This window comes from Tursiops truncatus, chromosome 15, assembly GCF_011762595.2.
Source record: "Tursiops truncatus isolate mTurTru1 chromosome 15, mTurTru1.mat.Y, whole genome shotgun sequence".
Classification (NCBI taxonomy): domain Eukaryota; kingdom Metazoa; phylum Chordata; class Mammalia; order Artiodactyla; family Delphinidae; genus Tursiops; species Tursiops truncatus.
Window position 1 is genome coordinate 77685434 of NC_047048.1, and position 21378 is coordinate 77706811.

At 45.5% G+C, this 21378-nt stretch overlaps 1 protein-coding gene across 1 annotated transcript in view; it reads left to right on the plus strand.

Annotated features, from left to right (window-relative positions):
- The window catches only part of TSHZ2 (teashirt zinc finger homeobox 2), a 273232-nt gene extending 260009 nt beyond the window's left edge, over nt 1-13223 (plus strand). The window contains exon 2 of the mRNA XM_033840480.2: nt 8300-13223. Within this exon, the coding sequence (XP_033696371.1) occupies nt 8300-11364 (3065 nt within the window). The 3' untranslated portion in view covers nt 11365-13223. The remainder of the gene's footprint in view (nt 1-8299) is intronic.
- Nucleotides 13224-21378: the final 8155 nt, after the last annotated feature.

Sequence of the window (21378 nt, forward strand, 5' to 3'; positions counted from 1 at the left end):
CTCTCATTGCAAAGCCAAGGCCTCCAACAAAGGCCTGTTTTCTGGAATCGTGAGTTGTTTTATTTCTTGAAGATTGCAGACATTATCATTATGGGTAATAACCTAATAACTTGCCATTTGATGTTTGCACATCACTTCTACAGAAATTCCCAGCACACACACCACTGGCTCCTTGTATGAATGATTTAATATTAAGTAACAAACCCCAAATCGGATAAAGCTCTCTCCTTATGCATGACACTTGCAAATCTGGTTCATATCTAATGCAAATATCATCAAAAGCGGTTGGCTTGGAACAGGATTTAGGGATGACAAAGAAGGCCAAAGCCAACTGATTTCAGCCGTCTGCGGGTTCAGATGGGCGGTCAGGATGTGCAGTGTTTATAAACAACCTACAACAGGACTGAGAGTCAGGAGGTGGTCCTACAGCCTTGTTGTGTTACGTACTTCATCACATTTGATATTCCTAACTATCCTGTGAAGGAAATACTATTAGTGTTCTTATTTTATGGATGAGAAAACAGAGCCTCTGAAAGTTTCAGCAACTTTCCTAAAATCACATTTAAACAGAAACCGGCAGATGTGAACTGAGGCCTGCCTGATCCCGTGGCCAGTGGGCCATCCTATCTCTTCAGTTAACTGATCAGTCGTTGACTCAGTGACTTTTATTTTTCTCTTGCTCGGCGTTTCCCAGTCTAGCTGGAAGCAATTATCTAAGCCACAGGTATTTCATCCTTTGCTGCCTGGAGAGGAGCGGGGCTGGAACTCTCGAAGTCGTGTTCTCTTCCCAAAGCTGGTACCCACATACACGTAGGAACATAGGCAGAGAGGAGTAGCTTACCAGATCTCTTGCTCCTAATTAAGAGTCTCGCCATTTACAGCAGGGCATCTCAAACTTTCTTGAGCCTATGAATCCCCCCGGGGATCTTGTTAAATGATTCCTATTCGATAGGCCTTGGATGGAGCTGAGAGTCTGCATTTCTAACAAGTTCCCAAGTGCTGTTGCCGCTGATCCAGGGACCATCCTTCGAGGAGCAAGGGTTTATGATACACTTTCTCTTCCATTTCCTCCTTTGTCCTAACAGAATCCTGTGAGGTAGGTATGCTTAGGATGGTCCCTCCTATCTGGGATTGACAGATGAGAATCAAGGTCAAAGAGATGGTATGAGAAAGCAACAGGAGAGCATGCCAGATCTTCAAACTCTGCCTCCGCTGATTCCTTTGGTGTAGAGCTTGCAGATGGATGGATCCCAGACATATTTGGTTTCTTCTACATGGTTTGTCCAAACAAAGCTTCTGGCAACCCTAGACCCCGTGATTGTTCCTTGAGTAGCAGCTGTACTCTTTCAACGTGGCGTGGACTTTCCAGCTATCCGCAGCTCCTCTGTGTCTCTCCAGGTGGATGCCAGCACTACTTAGGAACTCAGGATTGTTTTCTTTCCATCTGTCCTACTTTGCCATTTAAGTTACCTGCATTCCTCCAGTAATGCATGACCTTATCATGACCTTTTCCTCTCTAATCCCAGTGTCCAACTTCTCTCTGTAACTCAGGTCTCTACTCTCCTGGGCCTTTGGGGAGCCACTGGGATGGAACTCCCAGGGAAACTCTACTAAAGTATGTGGCATGTGATAGCTGCAGAAAAAATATTTCTTGATTAAATGAATAAACAGATGAACTGCGAAAGGATGACCCAGTATCCACTTGCCCTGATTTAAACTAACTTAGTCCTTTTTTGCTGATGACCAAGTTGTGGAGAGAGTCACAGAGCGTGGTTAGGAAACAGCTTCACAGTCCAAAGAGCTGTGAGGATAGCCCAAGAAAGTGTCTACAACAAGAATAGATTACGTAAATGGACTTTTTTTTTCCACGCAGACCGCACCCAATATGTATCCATCGTACATATAAAAAAATTCCAATTTACTGAACGTCTGCAGGAAATAATAAAAGGGATGTTGTTTTGATGACCTTCAGAAAGCTTTCCATCCATCTCTACAGAGCACTTCTGGGCCCAGGAGAAGCCTCGTGTCATTAAACCACTCCATCTTCAACATTCCTTTAAACAAAGAATTCTATGTGTTTGGTTCTGACATTCAGATAGAGGAAGGAACCAGCCCTTCTCTCTTGAGCTGCGTGTACAAGTCACGCTTATGTTAGTGAGTTTTATGTGGTGTGGCAGGAATAAAAATCTATATGAAAATTGAATTGAAAATGTCTCTTTTTAGAAATGTGCCTGAGCTTAGATTTCTCCAGACGGCAGGGAGGCTGAGCCTTGGCTAATGGTACCTGGATTCTCTGTAAAGTCAGGTCTGTGCTCAGGAAGGGAGCCGGGGATCCCACAGCCCCGTAGCCTACCACCTCCTGGAACACAAAGCAGACAGAGCCCCTCAACACAGCCCTGCGAGGGGCCCTTGCTCTGGACCCAGTCACCACTGAAAGGTAGCTCAGCCTCCTTGAACAAGAAATCCTCTATCTCTTTCCTCAGCCTGCCAACAAGAGTGCCAATTAGTGCCAATAATAATATACATATTAACAGATTTCTAGACCACAGTCACCAAAACACTAGAGACTCATGACAGGAAGACCTTCTTCCGTGTCATCATTTACCGTACCTACTGGGTACACGGTGAGAAATTCTTGCGATCCCCTCATTTACGTCTGCCCTGCACACTGTGGAATCTTCATGTGATTTTAAACTGTCATTTAGTGGGGTAGATTGGCGAAAACGATCCTGTCACCACCGGATATGTTTTTAAATGAGGTCTTGATTGAATTCTGGTTTCATTTTTAAAAATCAACCTTCTTGAGTTTTATATTCTTCTCGGGTTATGACTCTTCCACCTCTGCTGCCACTCTAAAAACTGTCAGTGCTTTTACTGTAAACACTCTATTGTGGATTTTCAAGGCAACTACAAACGTGGACGCTTGGTAAAAATCTGATATTTACATCATGCCACCCATGAATTATTTTGCACAATTTCATTTAAGCCATTCTGACCACAGGTTTTTGGAACAATTGAGGTGGTAATTCTTTTAATTGTTTCCTTTTTCTTTGAACCTTTGATGTAAGAGGAAATTTCTAAAGTTGGAGGATTTGTTTCAGCATTTACCCGTATAATGACAGGGTAAAAAGTTTGCAGCATATATAGTATATTTTTCTAATGACATCTCTCCTTTTTAAAATCAAGCATTTGGGTTAAGACCACCCTAATATTAATATTTGTGTAATATACATCATGGAACAGCTGATGAGCGTTATCCGTGACAAAATCCATCCACACTTGCAAAGTAGGTGAATCTTTTTTGAATCAGAATCTGCTCACGTTGAGTGTATTTCCTGATGCTTCGCAGTTTTGATGCTTGTTTGCAGCCTTCATACTTAAAAAGTTTAAATCCGCAGCTCAGGGATTTCTGGCAACAAGAATGTTGGTGGCTGGGTTGCTCTGAAAAGATGATCTGTGGGGTTGTTCTGTTTTTATCATTGAGGAAAGTTGATCAGGATGGTTGTAATTCACATCTGATCTAGATCAGGGTTGGGGTGGGGAGATATACCCATCACAGGTGCCGACTGCACTGTTGCAACTGGACTAATCCCCTTTCGTTGTATGATCTACTTGTCCACTCACTCAGATAACTTGTGGACCTCTTTCTGCGCCAGGATGTTCTCTGAGTGCTGGGAGAAGCGAGGTCTCTGGCTTCAAGGGGACAGACATTTTACCTTTACATTTAGTGGGAGGACACAATCAATCAGTAAACACACAAGATGATTTCAGAGTATCGTCAGTGCCACAGTGCTTTCAGTAAGTAGGTTGATGTGATCTAGAGTTACACAGAGAAGGGACAACTGGGCAGGAAGGGGCAATTTGAGCTGAATTCTAAAGCATGAAAAGGAACCAACTTCCAAAGAGGAAGAGCCTTCCAAGCAGAGAAATCTGCAATTGCAAAGTACCACCGTCAAGGAAAGGATCGGCAGACGCAAGAAGGAACCAGTAGGTTGTTGTACCATGGGTGTGGAGGACAAGGCGAGAGTACTGGGCGATAAAGCAAAAAGGCAAAAGTCAAATCCTGCCAGCTCTTATAGACCAGGCGAAGGGTTTGAATTTTATTATAATATATTTCTATTTGTGCAGCAGAAAGACACTGCGGGAGTTAAAACAGTGAGTCGCCAACTAATATCTTTAATAAAGAATATTCTAGCAGTTAGTTCTCTGGAAAACAGACTAGAGGAAGTGGAAGCAGGAAGCCCATTTAGTCACGCGAGTGAACAGCAATGGCGACACAGAACAGTGGCTGTGGAGTAGAAGAGAGATGGTCTCTTGACCGTAGAACTTTTAGACATGGAACTGAGTTTGCCCATGAATTACCTGTCCTGGGAGTGAAGAAGCTTCATGTGGCCACAGTCAGGTGGTGGTAAGGGATGAAATTAGACATTTAGGTTGGACAGGGAGATGTTTGCCACCATGAAGTTTGATCTTAAACCCAACGTCAACAAGGAGGTTCTGCAGAGGACACTCCTTTCTCCTTGTGCCTCAGTGCAATTGTGCTCATTTTCTTTTGCTAGATAAGTATTCATAGGAATAAGCTTGCCACTCATCCACTTTACCAAGATTTACACACGATGCAATCTTATTGAACAAATCATCAATAGAGAGAGACACAGATACTCATTATACACACAGATCACCCATATTCTGGCTGTCTTCCCTCTCTCTCCCCTCAGCTGCTGGTGGCAAACAAAACCACTTAAGTGAACAGTTTTAAATGTATAATATGAAAATGTGCTTTTTAAAACTCCTTGGAACCTCCAGCCATTGTTAAAATACGCTCACTCTGATGGACGCTTTGGCATTTTTTTTACGAGGCTTTTCAATGCGTTACTTTATCGGGTGCCTGAGATTTAGTCTGTTCTGCAGAAGAAAACAGACACAAAGGGTCTCTCAGCGCGAGTTACTCTTCTGTAAAGGTTATAGTAAACATGTCAATGCCTAATTAAGCAGAAAATTTTATCTGTATTGTGGGGGAGGCATTTGCTGTCTTCGACTTTTCTTCTGGGGAATGCATTTAGAAGGACAAAGTAGATCGTGAAGTTGAGCTGGTCCGGAAAGCTCAGCTTCCAAATGTCAGCATTAAAAAAGACACTTCTTTTCTCCTTGTGTGAAAATGACTATATCGGCTGGGCAGATTGTCTGTGGGGGGGGTGTGTGCGCGCGCCTGCGTATGCAAGCATGCATGTATGTTTCATCGACACACATGCAACGAACGTAACGTGCATTATTTCCCAACTGCCTACTAAGTATCAAGCCCTGTGCTAGGCACTGAAAATAGGGAGATGAATAAAACCTGGCAACATGTTAACCAACCGTAGTGAGCATAAGCCTTCTCTTTTCCCCTAGATTTCTTCACCCGCTTTGTGTGTAGGTGTAGGTGTTCTTCGTTTCAGTGATCATATCACCCATAGGGGTGGTGACTGTATAGCTTAGCCTGGAACAGTCCTGGCTAATAGGTACCATCCCAGTGTATGAGTAATAAAGCCCTTTTAATTCTCAAAAGTAACCCTGTTTCTAATTGGTAACATTTGCCTGATTCTTTGGAGTATTTTGCTTGGCTCTGTACCAAGTCATTTATTAATTTTGTTAATAGACCTTTTCCTTCATCTTAATGGTATGACTATTTCTACAAACATACAAACTAGTCCAGGAAAAAGAAAACACGATGAGGATGGGGTCGGGGGTGGAGTGTGATCTAATTCAGTTATTCTAAGCTAGGGTTTTCTTGCAAGTAGTGACCACTGATTAACGACTGTTTGCCTAGATTGAGAAGCTTCTTTTTCTTCAAATCAATTTATGGAACTAGAGACCAGCAACCCCAGTTTAATGAAAAATCCACTTGTCAACCTGCTAGGAAAGCAAAAACACAACACCAATAACAACAACTACAAAATGGAACACGACCGCAAAACCACTGGCGAGGCTGAGTTTTTACATTTCATTTTGTTTTACGCTATCATGCCCTTAAAAGTGTGGGCTCTCGTCCACAGTATTCCTACAGTTCTCCCCTCCGAGGTGGTTATACATTTGGTGACATTTCAAAGAAACCCCATGGCTTGACCTTTAACCTTTGGGTCTCTGCAAAGTTTTCTTATTTATTAGATTGGTACTAAAAAGAGAGTGGAACCTAGTGGTTAAGACCATGGATTCTCTCATCACACAGGCTGGGTTCAGGCATGACCCTGCAATGCTAACTCTGTGGCCTTGGGGAAAATTTCTCAAACTCAGAGCCTCAGTTTCTGCATCTGTGAAATGAAAATAATAGTAGTTTCTACTTCGTGTGGATATTAGATAAAGTGAAAGAATGCATTTGCAATAGTTAGCACAGGTCCTAGGAGATAATAATAAATATTCTTCATATTCAGTGTGGTATATATACATATATGTGCAGATATACATATATATATATATATATACACACACACATACATATATAATGGAATAGTACTCAGCCACAAAAAAAGTATGAAATATTGCCGTTTGCAGCAACATGGATGGACCGAGAGATTATCATACTAAGTGAAGTAAGTCAAACAGAGAAAGACAAATATTATAGGGTATCATTTATATGTAGAATCTAAAAAGCAATACAAATGAACTTATTTACAAAACAGAAACAGACTCACAGACATAGAAAACAAATTTATGGTTACCAAAGAGGAGGCAGGGGAGGGATAAATTAGGGGTATGGGATTAACAGATACACACGACTGTACATAAAATAGGTAACCAACAAGGATTTGCTGTACAGCACAGGGAACTATATTCAACATCTTATAATAGCCTATAATGGAAAAGAATCTGAAAAGACGTATATATAAATATGTGTATAACTGAATCACTTTGCTGTATCAGCTACAGTTCAAGTTTTAAAAAACCCTGATTTTGGAAAATAAATAAGTAAATAAAAATCTGAAAAAGAAATATTCTTCCTTTTCAGTCTTTGGAGCCCTTGGAGTTCCTGACTGCAGGTGACTTACTCCTAATAATCCCCCTTCTCTCCTCTCTGCCTGCCTCTCAGGAGAGACCGCCAATGCTTGAGTACCCCTTTTTTCAAGTATTATACCTGGCGAATGGAAGTAACAGCATTGTCCTAGGGTTTCTCCCAAGTACCCACCTGCACTGAGAGGGGAGATAGGACCTCATAAGGAAAATACCACATTGAGATCATGCAGCCCTTACACATCTAAGACTGAATCTCCCTTGCTTTGGTACTTCTTCGGTTGCATTTTATCCACGTGGCTCTGAAAAGGCCAGGTGAAGAAAATGAGCACATGAGCGTAAATAGTCACATTCCTCATCTCCATTGATGGGTATTTGCCCCTTAATTCCCTTTGCACCCGCTCTCTCATGCCTTCATTTTCCCTATGCAATTACTGGTCCTAAGTCCTTTCAGAGAAGGGAAAGCATGCATCCCCAATAGCATTTTGCATCTACAAATCAAATGTATAATTGGCATCTCATGACGGGTACCCACAAATCAGTGCATTTGACATTACAGGCACAAGATCGAGAGGGCATTTTCAGCCTTGTCTGAAAAGGTCTTCATAAACCTGTTTGAGAATAATAGGATAGTTCCCAAATCTCCCATTCTAACACCATTTGCTATTATTTTAAAATCATTATATTTGCTGAGCTTACATAATTTTTCAGCTATCAATGGAAGATTTTATTTGATACTCCATAATCTGTCTTCCTGCTGTGCGACTCTCTACAAATAAAAATGTTATAACAAAAAGGACCCTCGCTATCAAAAATGTAATGGCTATGCATCCAAATTACTTCTGAGCACTCAAAAATGAGTGTATGCCAGCAGGGCCAAGTGTCTTGGTAAACCTTACCATGAGGATGCCAAGGGTCAAGTCTTAGTTTTCTTATGAGCCAACGTCCTTCTTGTAGAGCTATGTCTGTAATAGGATCTGAATTCCAGTCCAGCTTTCCTGAGAGTCATACACGTGAATTTAGTGACTGTCCCATTATAGGAGTATTAGAGTGATATTCCTTAAACAGGAAAATTATTAACTTGGAATTCTAGGCACTTATAAAGAATTATGACTCCTGCCCATTTTTTTAAAAAGGCATTAGATGGCACAAAAGACATCACTTGGCTTTTTCCTGTATCCGTTGCTTGCAGTTCATAAAAGTGTCGATTACATTGTTAGTTCCATATGGGAAGCACTTTGTCCAAGTGGGGAAATTGGGATGGGATATGTCACCTGCTACTGTTATCTCATCTCTTCTTGTTCTCTTGCAGGCTACGCCCAGGAAGAACAGCTGAAGGAAGAGGAGGAAATAAAAGAGGAGGAGGAAGAAGAAGACAGTGGTTCGGTAGCTCAACTTCAGGGCAGCAATGACCCAGGGACAGATGAGGAGCTAGAAACGGGCCCCGAGCAGAAAGGCTGCTTCAGCTACCAGAACTCGCCAGGAAGTCACCTGTCCAATCAGGACGCCGAGAATGAGTCCTTGCTGAGTGACGCCAGTGATCAGGTGTCAGACATCAAGAGTGTGTGCGGCCGAGATGCCTTGGACAAGAAAGCAAGCGTGCACCCCAAGCTTCCAAACGAAGCCCACAGTTGCATGGATAAAATGACCGCCGTCTATGCCAACATCTTGTCTGATTCCTACTGGTCGGGCCTGGGTCTTGGCTTCAAACTGTCCAACAGCGAGAGACGGAATTGTGACCCCCGAAATGGCAGCAACAAGACTGATTTCGATTGGCACCAAGACGCTCTGTCCAAAAGCCTACAGCAGAACTTGCCTTCCAGATCCGTGTCGAAGCCCAGCCTGTTCAGCTCGGTCCAGCTGTACCGGCAGAGCAGTAAGATGTGCGGGACCGTTTTCACTGGGGCCAGCAGGTTCCGGTGCCGGCAGTGCAGTGCCGCCTATGACACCCTGGTCGAGTTGACCGTGCACATGAACGAAACGGGCCACTATCAAGATGACAACCGCAGAAAGGACAAGCTCAGACCCACGAGCTATTCAAAGCCCCGGAAAAGGGCTTTCCAGGATATGGACAAGGAGGACGCTCAGAAGGTCCTGAAATGTATGTTTTGTGGCGACTCCTTCGATTCCCTCCAAGATTTGAGCGTCCACATGATCAAAACAAAACATTACCAAAAAGTGCCTTTGAAGGAACCAGTACCAACCATTTCATCGAAAATGGTCACTCCGGCGAAGAAACGCATCTTTGACATCAATCGGCCGTGCTCCCCCGATTCGACCACAGGCTCGTTTGCAGATTCGTTTCCTTCTCAGAAGAACGCCAACTTACAGCTGTCCTCCAACAATCGCTACGGCTACCAAAATGGCGCCAGCTACACCTGGCAGTTCGAGGCCTGCAAGTCGCAGATCTTGAAGTGCATGGAGTGTGGGAGCTCCCACGATACTTTGCAGCAGCTCACCACCCACATGATGGTCACCGGTCACTTTCTCAAGGTCACCAGCTCTGCCTCCAAGAAAGGGAAGCAGCTGGTGCTAGACCCACTCGCCGTGGAGAAGATGCAGTCATTGTCAGATGCCCCGAACAGTGATTCTCTGGCTCCCAAGCCATCGAGTAACTCAGCTTCCGACTGCACGGCTTCGACAACTGAGTTAAAGAGAGAGAGTAAAAAAGAAAAACCAGAGCCGATCAACAAGGATGAGAAAGTCGTGAAAAGCGAGGACTGTAAGGACCCTCTACAGAAGCCTTTAGACCCGACGATAAAATACCAGTATCTAAGGGAGGAAGATCTGGAAGACGGCTCAAAGGGTGGAGGCGACATTTTGAAGTCACTAGAAAATACTGTTACCACCGCCATCAACAAAGCCCAAAATGGGGCTCCCAGCTGGAGCGCGTACCCCAGCATCCATGCCGCCTACCAGCTGTCAGAGGGTACCAAGCCTTCCTTGCCGATGGGCTCCCAGGTCCTGCAGATTCGACCCAACCTCAGCAACAAGTTAAGGCCGATCGCACCCAAGTGGAAAGTAATGCCGCTGGTTTCTGTGCCCACGAGCCTGACCCCATACACGCAAGTTAAGAAGGAACCCGACGACAAAGATGAAGTGGTGAAGGAGTGTGGGAAAGAGAGTCCCCAGGAAGAGGCGTCCTCTTTCAGCCACAGTGAGGGGGACTCTTTCTCCAAATGTGAACCCCCTTCAGAATCCAAAAAGGCTGAGCCTTGTCCCCTGAAGGAGGAGGACAAGCGGATGAAAGAAGGTGGTGAGAAAGAGAAAGCCCAGCCCCTGGAGCCAGCATCTTCTCCCAGCAGCGGCTGTGCCCTCGCCAGCCACGCTTCGGCCCTGCCATGCATCAACCCGCTCAGCGCCCTGCAGTCCGTCCTGAACAACCACCTGGGCAAAGCTACGGAACCCTTGCGCTCTCCTTCCTGCTCCAGCCCGAGCTCAAGCACAATGTCGATGTTTCATAAGTCGAATCTCAGTGTCATGGACAAGCCGGTTTTGAGTCCTGTCTCCACCAGGCCGGCCAGCGTGTCCAGACGCTACCTGTTTGAGAGCAACGATCAGCCCATCGACCTGACCAAGTCCAAAAGCAAGAAGGCTGAGTCCTCGCAAGCACAGTCCTGTACGTCCCCGCCCCAGAAGCACGCTTTGTCTGATATCGCGGACATGGTCAAAGTCCTCCCCAAAGCCACCACCCCAAAGCCTGCTGCTTCCTCCAGGGTCCCTCCCGTGAAGCTGGAGATGGACGTCAGGCGCTTTGAGGACGTGTCCAGTGAAGTCTCAACCTTGCATAAAAGAAAAGGCCGGCAGTCCAACTGGAACCCTCAGCATCTTCTGATCCTGCAGGCTCAGTTTGCCTCCAGCCTCTTCCAGACCTCGGAGGGCAAATACCTGCTGTCCGATCTGGGCCCACAAGAGCGAATGCAGATCTCGAAGTTCACGGGGCTCTCCATGACCACCATCAGCCACTGGCTCGCCAACGTCAAGTACCAGCTTAGGAAAACGGGCGGGACCAAATTTCTGAAAAACATGGACAAAGGACAGCCTATCTTTTATTGCAGCGACTGTGTCTCCCAGTTCCGAACCCCTTCTACCTACATCAGTCACTTAGAATCTCACCTAGGTTTCCAAATGAAGGACATGACCCGCGTGGCCGTGGAACAGCAAAGCAAAGTGGAGCGAGAGATCTCCCGGGTATCGTCGGCTCAGAGGTCACCGGAAACCATAGCTGGCGAAGAGGACACAGACTCTAAGTTCAAGTGTAAGTTGTGCTGTCGGACATTTGTGAGCAAACACGCAGTAAAACTCCACCTAAGCAAAACGCACAGCAAGTCACCCGAACACCATTCACAGTTTGTAACAGACGTGGATGAAGAATAGCTCTGCAGGTATGGGTTTGCTCCCACGTGGTTGTGACAGTCACTTCGTGAGGAGCTTCTAGAAGGGAGATGGGTCTATTTAGAGGCAGCTGACATCTCCCTAAACCAAGAGCACAGTAGCCTGCTGGAATAGCACGAATTTTTATGGAAGACTAGAACATAATAATTAAGCCCTAGCCATTCTCTCAATTTCTCCAGTTCAGCGTTGGGAAATAGAATAAAATGGGTTCAGAGAGATGGAGCTCACAGGTATACTGCTTCTTGATACCCAAGGCCCCTCTTAGTTACCCAAGGCCCAACTTTCAAAGTCCGGCCAAGGCTACACCTCATTTTAATTGATAAGTACTGACTTTTCTTACTGTCCCATTTCACCACCTCACCTTCTGAGAGTAACGCGAATGACTTGCAAGGTGATGAAAATTCTTTTTAAAAAGTGAGCGAGCGAATAAGATTGTAGGGTTCCTGGGGGCAGCCACTATACAGAGGTTTCTTAATCAGCTCATGAATAGTCTAAAGCTGGCTTTATTATTCTTACTAGTAATTAATGCTTTGGGCAGCTTACTTGCAGCATCTGCTACCTTCCACCCCCTCCCCTTTATTTCCTGTCCATGACGTCTCCTGTGAAAGGGCATATGCCCTGTAGTTGGATGGTAGGAAAATACTCTTCTCTGCAGAACACTGAGATGAAAAGAGAGGAAGCTTATTTTCCTCCCTCGTCTTTTGGTTGTCCTGAAGATAAAGCTAATATCAGAGTCCACCTTTAGCAAAGGTAGATGCAATGCATGGCTTTGAGATTTTATTTTATATAAAGAAGCAAAGGACGTTCTGCACACTCATTGCCAATGCACATGGGGTCCCACAGCTTGAGATAATTGGCATCATGTATCCTCAAAGTTCCATGCCTGGCAGAGTCACCAGTGCCCAGACTACCTATGTCACCTTCAGGGAAGAGGGCAGACGCCAAGGTCAAGTACCTTGGCAGACTAGTCCCACCAGCCATTTTCAAACGTTGAGCATAAGCAAGGCTGAACTTCCTTTCACCTCCCTTTATGTATTTTCTCTACCTCCTTTTCTCTCCCCTCCAGCATGATACCCCCCACGTGCTAGGGACCATCAAATGTTCAGGTTGGGGTGTTAGGCCACACCCCATAATGGGACCCAATCTGACTTAAGCCTTTGGCACTTACCAGCCCAGTTTATGTCATGCTAGGTTATAGATTAGCTCTGTCGGTTAAGATACGAGATACGAACAGCTCATACTAGAATACACTTGACCCTTAGACAACTTGGGGGTTAGGGGTGCCAACCCTCTGCGCAGTGGGAAATCCGCGTGTATCTTACAGTCGGCCCTCCCTACGGTGTAGCCTGCCTATCCCTGCTTCCTCTGTAGCCGAGGTTCCACACACGCAGATTCAACCAACCCTGGGCTGTGTAGTATTTACGCTTGAAAAAAATCCATGTATAAGTGGACTCAGGCAGCTCAAACCCATGTTGTTCAAGGGTCAACTGTATAAGCTCTCACCACCTCCTCCTGTCAGAGCACTTGTTAAATGGGAGACTTTCGGATCAAGCCACCGAGCGGTGGGCACCAGCGGGGTTCCAGGTGGGGACGGCTCTGTATATGGTGCGGCTTGGGCTCACTTCACATCACATAGGGAGGGTCACTGAATGCAAGGCTGGTCAGAATGAAATGAAGGGTTAAACACTGGGGCTGTTGCCTCAGTGAGAAGATCTAAGAGCTTCTGACAAAGGGGGAACCCATCCTATCGCTCTAATGGCTAATGGCTCTCTGGGCCCAAATGAAGACTTTTGTTTTGTTTGCATGTTTTTATCATGATAATTAAAGTGTATTTACTGGCAGATTCCTCTCTTGCTTTCCCAGCATGATTTGTTCAACTCATACTATTGAAAGAAAAGCTGAAATGCATCTATCGGATCTAAATGTGAGCTTGGGTCTCCGTGACACCTATTTATGTGCTATATAACATTTTAAATTTTATGTAACTTACTATCGTGCTTTCCTGGTCCTTCAAAAAAGAAAAAAGTAGATGGATAGACACAGAACACACAGAGATAAATGCTTCCAATCCCATAATGGTAAGTCCAAACCATGGTGAAAAGGACAAATAGGTAGTGTTTATTTGTGCTACAGTGAAGACCAGTTTTCCACATTTGAGGTTTGTAATCATTTTTTAAAAATTAATAGCACAGCCAAAACATTGCAGTATGTAAATGGAGAATGGGGAGGGAAAGAAAGCCTCAGGTCCAAATCTGAAATGCACAAACCTGTTCTAGAGAAGCAAAGAAAAACCAATAATTTGGAAAAGCCGACACAAAGGTACTTACAAGTCTATTAAATACATAGATAAGATAGCGCTTTTGTCATCCCTCTGCATCTGTACAGAATAAACATTTCCGATTTGGACCTTCAAAGCACCATATCACAAAGTTATCATTATATGAAAACGAAGCTCCATCAGTGCTGTGATTCTGAGAGAGGACGCGGCAGAAAAACAGGTTTGAGTGTTTGGAACTCATTCAAAGTATATGTGTTGTGTGCGTACAAAAAGTGATGCAGGTGCTTGGTGTTTGTGTTGATACTAAAGATCTCCCGGTCTGCCTGAATGGCTCCCACATCTGCACACAGGTGGCTTTCTGCTGCCCTTCACCTAGAAAAGAATTCCTCCACCCTACGGGTCCACTTTTAGAACAATAGGTGTGCACAACCTTGCCCACTGCTTAGAATTAGGCATATATGTTTTCAAATGATCACAAAATGAGATCACTCTTATCTGGAACTCTCATTTTAGTTGGTATGCATGATAGCACAAATTGTACAAAATGACGTGTTGTCTTAGTAAGGATGGTCAAGATTTTGTGGAAAATTTGGGAGGGCAGCTTTACCATACCTGTGTTCTGTGCAAGATGAGAATTTTGACCTGAATTTTCTTTCTTTTCTTAGATATGTCTTAAGTTCTACAAAATTCTCTGCCAAATATTAAATGCAACTTTTCATTAAAAGTTAATTAGAAAATGTTCAATGTGCATCCCTAATTTAGGATATAAGTAATCTAAAACAATTTCAATAGATATTTGTATATACCTTTAAAAACCACATGCACTTGAATAACAGAAATTAAACAGAGAACAAATCAATGAGTCTAGAATGCAGGAGGACCTGAAATTATAGTCATTACCGTGTAATGTAGTGTACAAGAGTGTACAAGTTTAGCAGCACAGCTAGCCTTGAAATTGATGGAGGGAATGAATCTAAAACCCACGTTCAGGGTGAACAGCACGCAGGTTCCCAGATAAAATACAGGATGTCCAGGTAAATTAGAATTTCAGGTAAATGACAAATAAGTTTTTAGAATAAGCACGTCCCAAATATTGCATGGGCCATATTTATACTAAAAAAAAGTGTTCATTGTTTATCTGAGATTCAAATTTAACTGGGCATTCTGTATTTTTATTTGCTAAATCTGGCAACCCTAACGGCATGGGTAATATGGCAGCCTGGGAAGAACCAAATGGGCTGGACTAACTCATGTCTATTAGAGGCATCACCCTTGCCTCTATCCAGCAAATAATATTCTTTCTTGCCTTCCTTTCTTTTTTTTCCCCTCCCTCCTTCCCTTCCTCCCTCCCTCCTTCCTTCCTGTCTTCTCTCCTCTCTTTCATCTTTCAACAAACATTGGCTGTGGTTTTACTGTGCACCGGACTCTATTAGCAAAGGCTATGTGATGGAGAACCAACAGTCGTGCTGATTATACCAGCCAAATGTGCCAGGGCTGCAGCGAGCACATCACAGACATTCCTTCACTTGATGCTCACAAACAGCCCTATGAAGTAGGGTTGATTCAGCCATGTTACAGGGGAGGAAATGGAAGCAGAGAGATTCTGCATGAATTTCTCAAATTCCCACCATCTCTGAGCCTCACTCATTCATTATCACCCGTCTAGAAAGCCATCACTCCATGCCAAGCACTGTGCTAATCCCAGGGAATAAGCCAGTGACCAGGACAAGAGTCTGCCTTGGAGGCTCGTGGGAGACACAGAGACGGGCAGCTCTGGGGTAGACGCCGAAAGGAGCACACAGGAGGGCGTCTGGCCAGTCCTGGGGGAAGCCGAGGAGGGAAACGGTGGTACCAGGGGCAGTGTGACATCAGGGCTGCCGAGTCCTGCAGGCCTGGGTTCAAACCCTAACTCACCCACTGTCTCTTAGATATGCCCCACTTCTGGGTCTATAAAACGTGGACATCATTCTCCCCTCACAGAAAAGTTGTGAGAATTAAGTAAATGTACGAAATTCTTTTCCGTGAAACCTGGCTCATAGGAGGTTCACAAGAAGAGTTAGTTCTAGGCAGTGCCTACAGGCCCACACCGTGTTCTTCTGCGTCGCCTGAAGTGTATAGAACTTAGTGTTCCCAGGTTGAGCTATTTAATACTAGGCAGTGCCCCAAGGAAACCTTGACCTACCATTTAATTATAATGATAGCAATGACAGCAAAACTGCCGCCTCTTGGCCTCTTTCTATGAGTCAGGCACGGGTATTCAGATCATCCTGATTTTGCAGAAAGCTCAAGGGCTTCCGTGATTTGTCTCAGAGCACACAGTGCACATCGAGGTGGGATTCGAACCCAGGACTGCCCAATGCTCATCAAGTTTCTTCTGCCTCTTGGCTTCTCCTCCGTCTTGCCTGATGGTTTCCAGGTGCTACCCACGGCCAGGAATACATCCAACAGCTCAGAAAAAAAGTCTATAAAATGTGGTGTAAGGGTGGAGAGGTGATAAGGGCTCCTTGGCCTCTGGGAGGCTCCAGCTACAAATCAAACACCACAACTCAGGGGCCTGGGACTGACCTGTGGGAAGAAGCAACGCATCCTCGCTCTCTTCATTGTAATTTCCTTGTTCAGTCAGGTGATCATACAATTACCATAGAGCGTCTCACCAAGAAATGACCCAAATTCCAGGGAAGATAGATGTGTGAGAATTTTTTAATCCTCATCCGGACTCTAATTTTGGGGGAGCAAAATGAGAATTTGGAAACAGGGCGTTTGACCATGAGACCGCGGCATTCCTAACGCAGCGAGAAACAAATGCGTCACCTCTTTTCACGTTTTCATGTCACCCGAGCGATCTGGCTTAACCCCTCTTTTGCATCAATGCGTCTCCGTCTCCGTTGCACTTTCCCCCTCATTTGGACTTCCGAATGCTCAAATCCTGACGGGTATAATTTGGTGCTTTAATATAGAGTAACATTATTTTTCATTTACTCCAATCTGCCGTCAGTATCATCTTTTCATTTAACCAGATGCAATTCTTTTTTCTTTCGCTAAATTGAAAATCCATGAGCGACAGGGAGTGCAATGTTTTAATTAGCTCATATTTTTTATATGGATTTATGTCTTTAAAATACATTTGTGTAATTCTTCAGCGAAATTAAAAACGTCTTTCTGCAAAAGTGAGGAGAGGAAAATAGAGCTAAATTGTGTCATTAGCTTAGGTAGATACAGATGGCGAGCGGGATCTAGTTGAGAGACACACACCGATCACAGGGCCTCTGCCTGGGCGGAATTTGAACTTGCCCTTCCTTGAAAGAAATCTTTCTCTGTAAAGATTTTTCGAAAATGGCTTGAGCTTGGGTTTTTTTTTGGCCCCTAGTAAGTAAACAAGCAGTTACCTTCACCGAACTAATTTGAAACTGAACCTGCCCGCCAAACAAAACAGAAAAAAAAAAAAAACGAAACAAACCCAGAAGTCATCATGATAAACAGTTTTCTCCTGCATTTCTCTTTGTCTTCTTTTTTAACGATCAAGTTTAAAGCGTTCCACGGTGTTTTTTTTCTACTTTATAGGAGACAAGTGACATTCCATGGTAAATGAGAGAAAAAGCCATGCAGAACTGAAATCTTTCTAATGCATTGACACCAACTTGCCCTCTATTGTTGGAAATGAGCAGGCACTCATGATTGTTCATCAAACAGCTCCTAATGCAGTTAAAGCATTCAGCTATAATTTCTCCTTGCATTTATAATTACTGTCATAGACTGCACACCTCGGTGAGCAGATTAAAGCTATAAACTATTTAGCCGTGGCTCTAAGACGAGGAACTTGATTTGTCTGGCAGGAGTTATTTGTTAGGGAGCTTGACACTTCACATAAAAATGACTCAACTTGATGAAGAACAATGCAGTTTTAGCAATGCGGGGATTTTAAATCAGTCACGACGCCACGCCCTGCAAGAATCGCAGGGCAGTTTGTTAAATGATATGTAGGCCACGGAGATAAGGGAAGGCATAGAGGGTACCAAAATAGAAGAGGATTCGGTGTGTGTGCGTTCTTTCCTGACTCTTCCTCTGAAAGAACAGGTGTTTGTTGAAAATCACTGCATGTCATGTTCTCCTATTAAATCCAGTGTCAATGTTACCCCAGGCTCACCTGGCAGGAAAAAAGGATGCCAGGAGCCCAAGGCACATGTCACATCTGGGGGTTTTAGAGAACTTTGTGTTGCACACGTTCACTTCCCAAAGCCCACGAGTCCAGGGTGCTGCGGAAAAGTGGCGGTCGTTGTTTTTCCTGGAATAGTCTTGATTTCTTTGGTTTTTTTTTACTGGCAGGAAACATATGATATATTTAGGCACGGAGGGCCCTTCTACTGGGCTAATCCTCCAGCAGTGCTGTGAAAACCTGAAAAAATAATCTACGTGCAGGTTGATGAGAGAGGCTGGCACAGACAGGGTGGCGGGCAGTGCAGCTCCCTTTCTCTTTTCTCAGCTTGTGTCCAGGGTTAGGGAAAACAGTGCACGTTACGGGCAGTGCTCAGCGCTGGGCCTGGCCCACAGAGCGAGGGCTTGACGAACATCACTCTCCTCTACCTCAAAAAACTCCTCTTGGGTTTGCTTAAGGCTTAAATCAAGATGGGGTGGATTGTACCATTTGATTTAAAGAAATAGGGAGAGACTGCTAGGACCGATGTAACTAAAACAGCTTTGAGGGGGAAGCAGTAGTATTGGGTGGTGTTTGGGTGGCCCTGGGAAAGGATGCAATGTACCGTTAACCTGCATGTCTTCCCCTCTGACGCCCCCTTTCTCTCCCTGACATCATCTACCTTGAACATTTTCATTTGCTACAGTCCAACATCCCTGGTGTCTGTGTCACGCTTAGGAAGATCTGCATTGGTCTTCTGCGCATTTTGATGAAAATGATGATGTTGATGATGATGACGACGTTGATTAATGGGGTCAAAGAAAGCTGAAATCAGTGGCTGGCACAGTGTCCGCTATCACTATTGTCCTTGCTGTCACTGATGGATATTGACAGAGGATTAACATTTATTGAGCGTTTACAGCATGCCAGCTATTGTGCGAGGCCCTTTATGTATATTATCTCAATTAATTTTTTTTTTTTTTTTTTTTTGCGGTACGCGGGCCTCTCACTGCTGTGGCCTCTCCCGTTGCGGAGCACAGGCTCCGGACACACAGGCTCAGCAGCCATGGCCCAGGGGCCCAGCCGCTTCGCGGCACGTGGGATCTTCCCGGACCGGGGCACGAACCCGTGTCCCCTGCATCGGCAGGCGGACTCTCAACCACTGCGCCACCAGGGAAGCCCCTATCTCAATTAATTTTAAACCTAAACTCTATAAAGAAAGAACTGTGATTATGCCTAGGCTACAAGGGAAGAAACCAGCCCTTGGAGAGGGGAAGTGATCAGGCTCTCACGGCTAATAAGTGGCAGAGCTGGAAATCACGTGTGGACAAATGACTATCTACCTCAAGCTGGAATTCTGGACAAAAGTTCTCCCATCACCTTTCTGGTATCCCCTGGCTTAAATTCTATTGGGTGCTACACCAAAGTGTGAGATGTGAACCCCATCCACAAGTTACTTGCATGGGAGAGAAGATGAATGGGCAAAAAAAAAAAAAAAGTTTAAATATCTCAAAAGCTCAAATCTTTGACACAGACAACTTCTACCACTCAGGCCCTCCAGAAAATTGGCACTTTCAACGTGCATGGTTTTATCTGGTATTTTTTCATCTATGGAGGAAAAAGTGATGTTTCAGGTTATGTTATTTTCAATGCTACATTACTCGATTTCACAGTCAAATAATTCTATTTTTGTTCACAAGAGGATTTTGTCATGTTTAATTGTTTATTTCTCCCTCCTTCCCCCCTTTTGCTGTAGCTTCCACTTCCCCCTTTGCTGCCTTCCTGTGGATTCTCTGGTGTGCGATAACCATGGAGACGGGTCCTTATTAGATAGTGTTCGCTCTGGCTTAGAAGTCAAAGACCAATCGGGACCTCATCAGCCTAGAAATGCAGGAAGATGAAACGTTAGGGGACTTTGGACGCGGAGGGAAGGCCTGTCACAAGGTCTTAGGAGACAGAGTCTTCCTGATGTTTAAAAATCCCGTGAAGAAAGCACATGGCGGAGGAACGTGGGCCCTGGAACTGCTGCGGCCAGGCCTTGGGGCCGGGTCTCCACTTCTTAGCTGAGAGACCTGGGGCAGGTCACCTCACCTCTCTGACCCTCAGCCGCCTCTTCTACCAACTGGCCGCATGTAGGCTGGCCTCACATCCTGTTATAACAACTTTAAAAACCTGCTTAGTGTCCCCCTAGTACAGTATGAGGCACATAGAATTAAAGAGAGCATCTCCCATCAGTGTTAAAATACAGCACTCCTGGGCTTCCCTGGTGGCGCAGTGGTTGACAGTCCGCCTGCCGATGCAGGGGACACGGGTTCGTGCCCCGGTCTGGGAAGATCCCACATGCCGCGGAGCGGCTGGGCCCGTGAGCCATGGCCGCTGAGCCTGTGCGTCCGGGAGCCTGTGCTCCGCAACGGAAGAGGCCACAACAGTGAGGGGCCCGCGTACCGCAAAAAAAAAAAAAAAAAAAAAAAAAATACAGCACTCTGGAATCGAGGTTGGGCAAATGTGTCTAACAAATGGAATCATAACAGCAACCATGGCAATTAGAATGTGCTGGAGCCAAGTCCCATGTCCTGTCTCGGGACCCTCCACTGGGGAAAGGCAGATTTGGAAACAGTCAATGAAGCCTGTTACATGTTGGGGGCTGTGGCTGGTGCGGGGACGAGGCGGCGTGGGGACCGGAGCTGACTGTCACAGAAGAAAGTCGGCGCGGCCAAGGCTAACGGGGAGCTCAGCGCGGCTCCAGGAAGGCACTGGGCCGGCCGAGCCCCGAGGGTGGAAGGAGGTCTGGCCACGAGCAGAGCTCTGGGCTGGGTCTGGGGCGATGCGGAGCCTGCCAGGTGGAGAAGAAGGGGGAGGGTCCCGTGGAAAGAAGGAACGGCCAGAGGGGGAAGCCTTGCCAGCCAGAGAGAGTGTGCGCTCATGCCAGAAAACGCGCGCCAGCGTGCTTGGAGCCGGGCTTGCGGATAAGGTGGAGAGACAGGAGGCCGAGCAGGCGGCGGGGGCTGGAGGCGAGGCAGACCACGGCTTCCACGTGGGTGTATAAACTTCGTCTAGTGAGCCTCAGAGAGACAGACGCTCGAGAAAGCTTTGCTTTATGGAAATGTTTCAACGTTGTTTCCTTGACGTTGACTCTGTAGGGCTGGCAAGGGGTGGGGCTGTGGACTTTCACCGGAGCCGCCTGTTTACAGCCGATGCGAAGCTGGGGCCCGCCTCTAAGCTCCAGGGGGGCGGGGCTGCTTCTAATTAGCTCATTATACACAGACTCTATAAATGTTGGGGAAAAAAGGAAGGAAAGGAGGGAGGAAGGGAGGCAGGGAGAAAGAAAGGAAGGAGGGAACGAGTAGAGGATGGAGGGAAAAGTGGAGGTGATCGGAGCTGAGGGACCCTTGGACATCCCCCAGTGTGAAATGACAGTAATGCCCGTGTCACCCCTCAGAGAGGCAGGTAAATAGATGAAGCATGTGAAACCCTCAGCGCCGTGCCCAGCACACAGTGGAATCCCAATGGGAAGAAATCTTCAGGCTTTGCACAGCCCAGAAAAGTAAACGGAAGCCAGAAATATTCCCAGCCCACGGTAAAGACG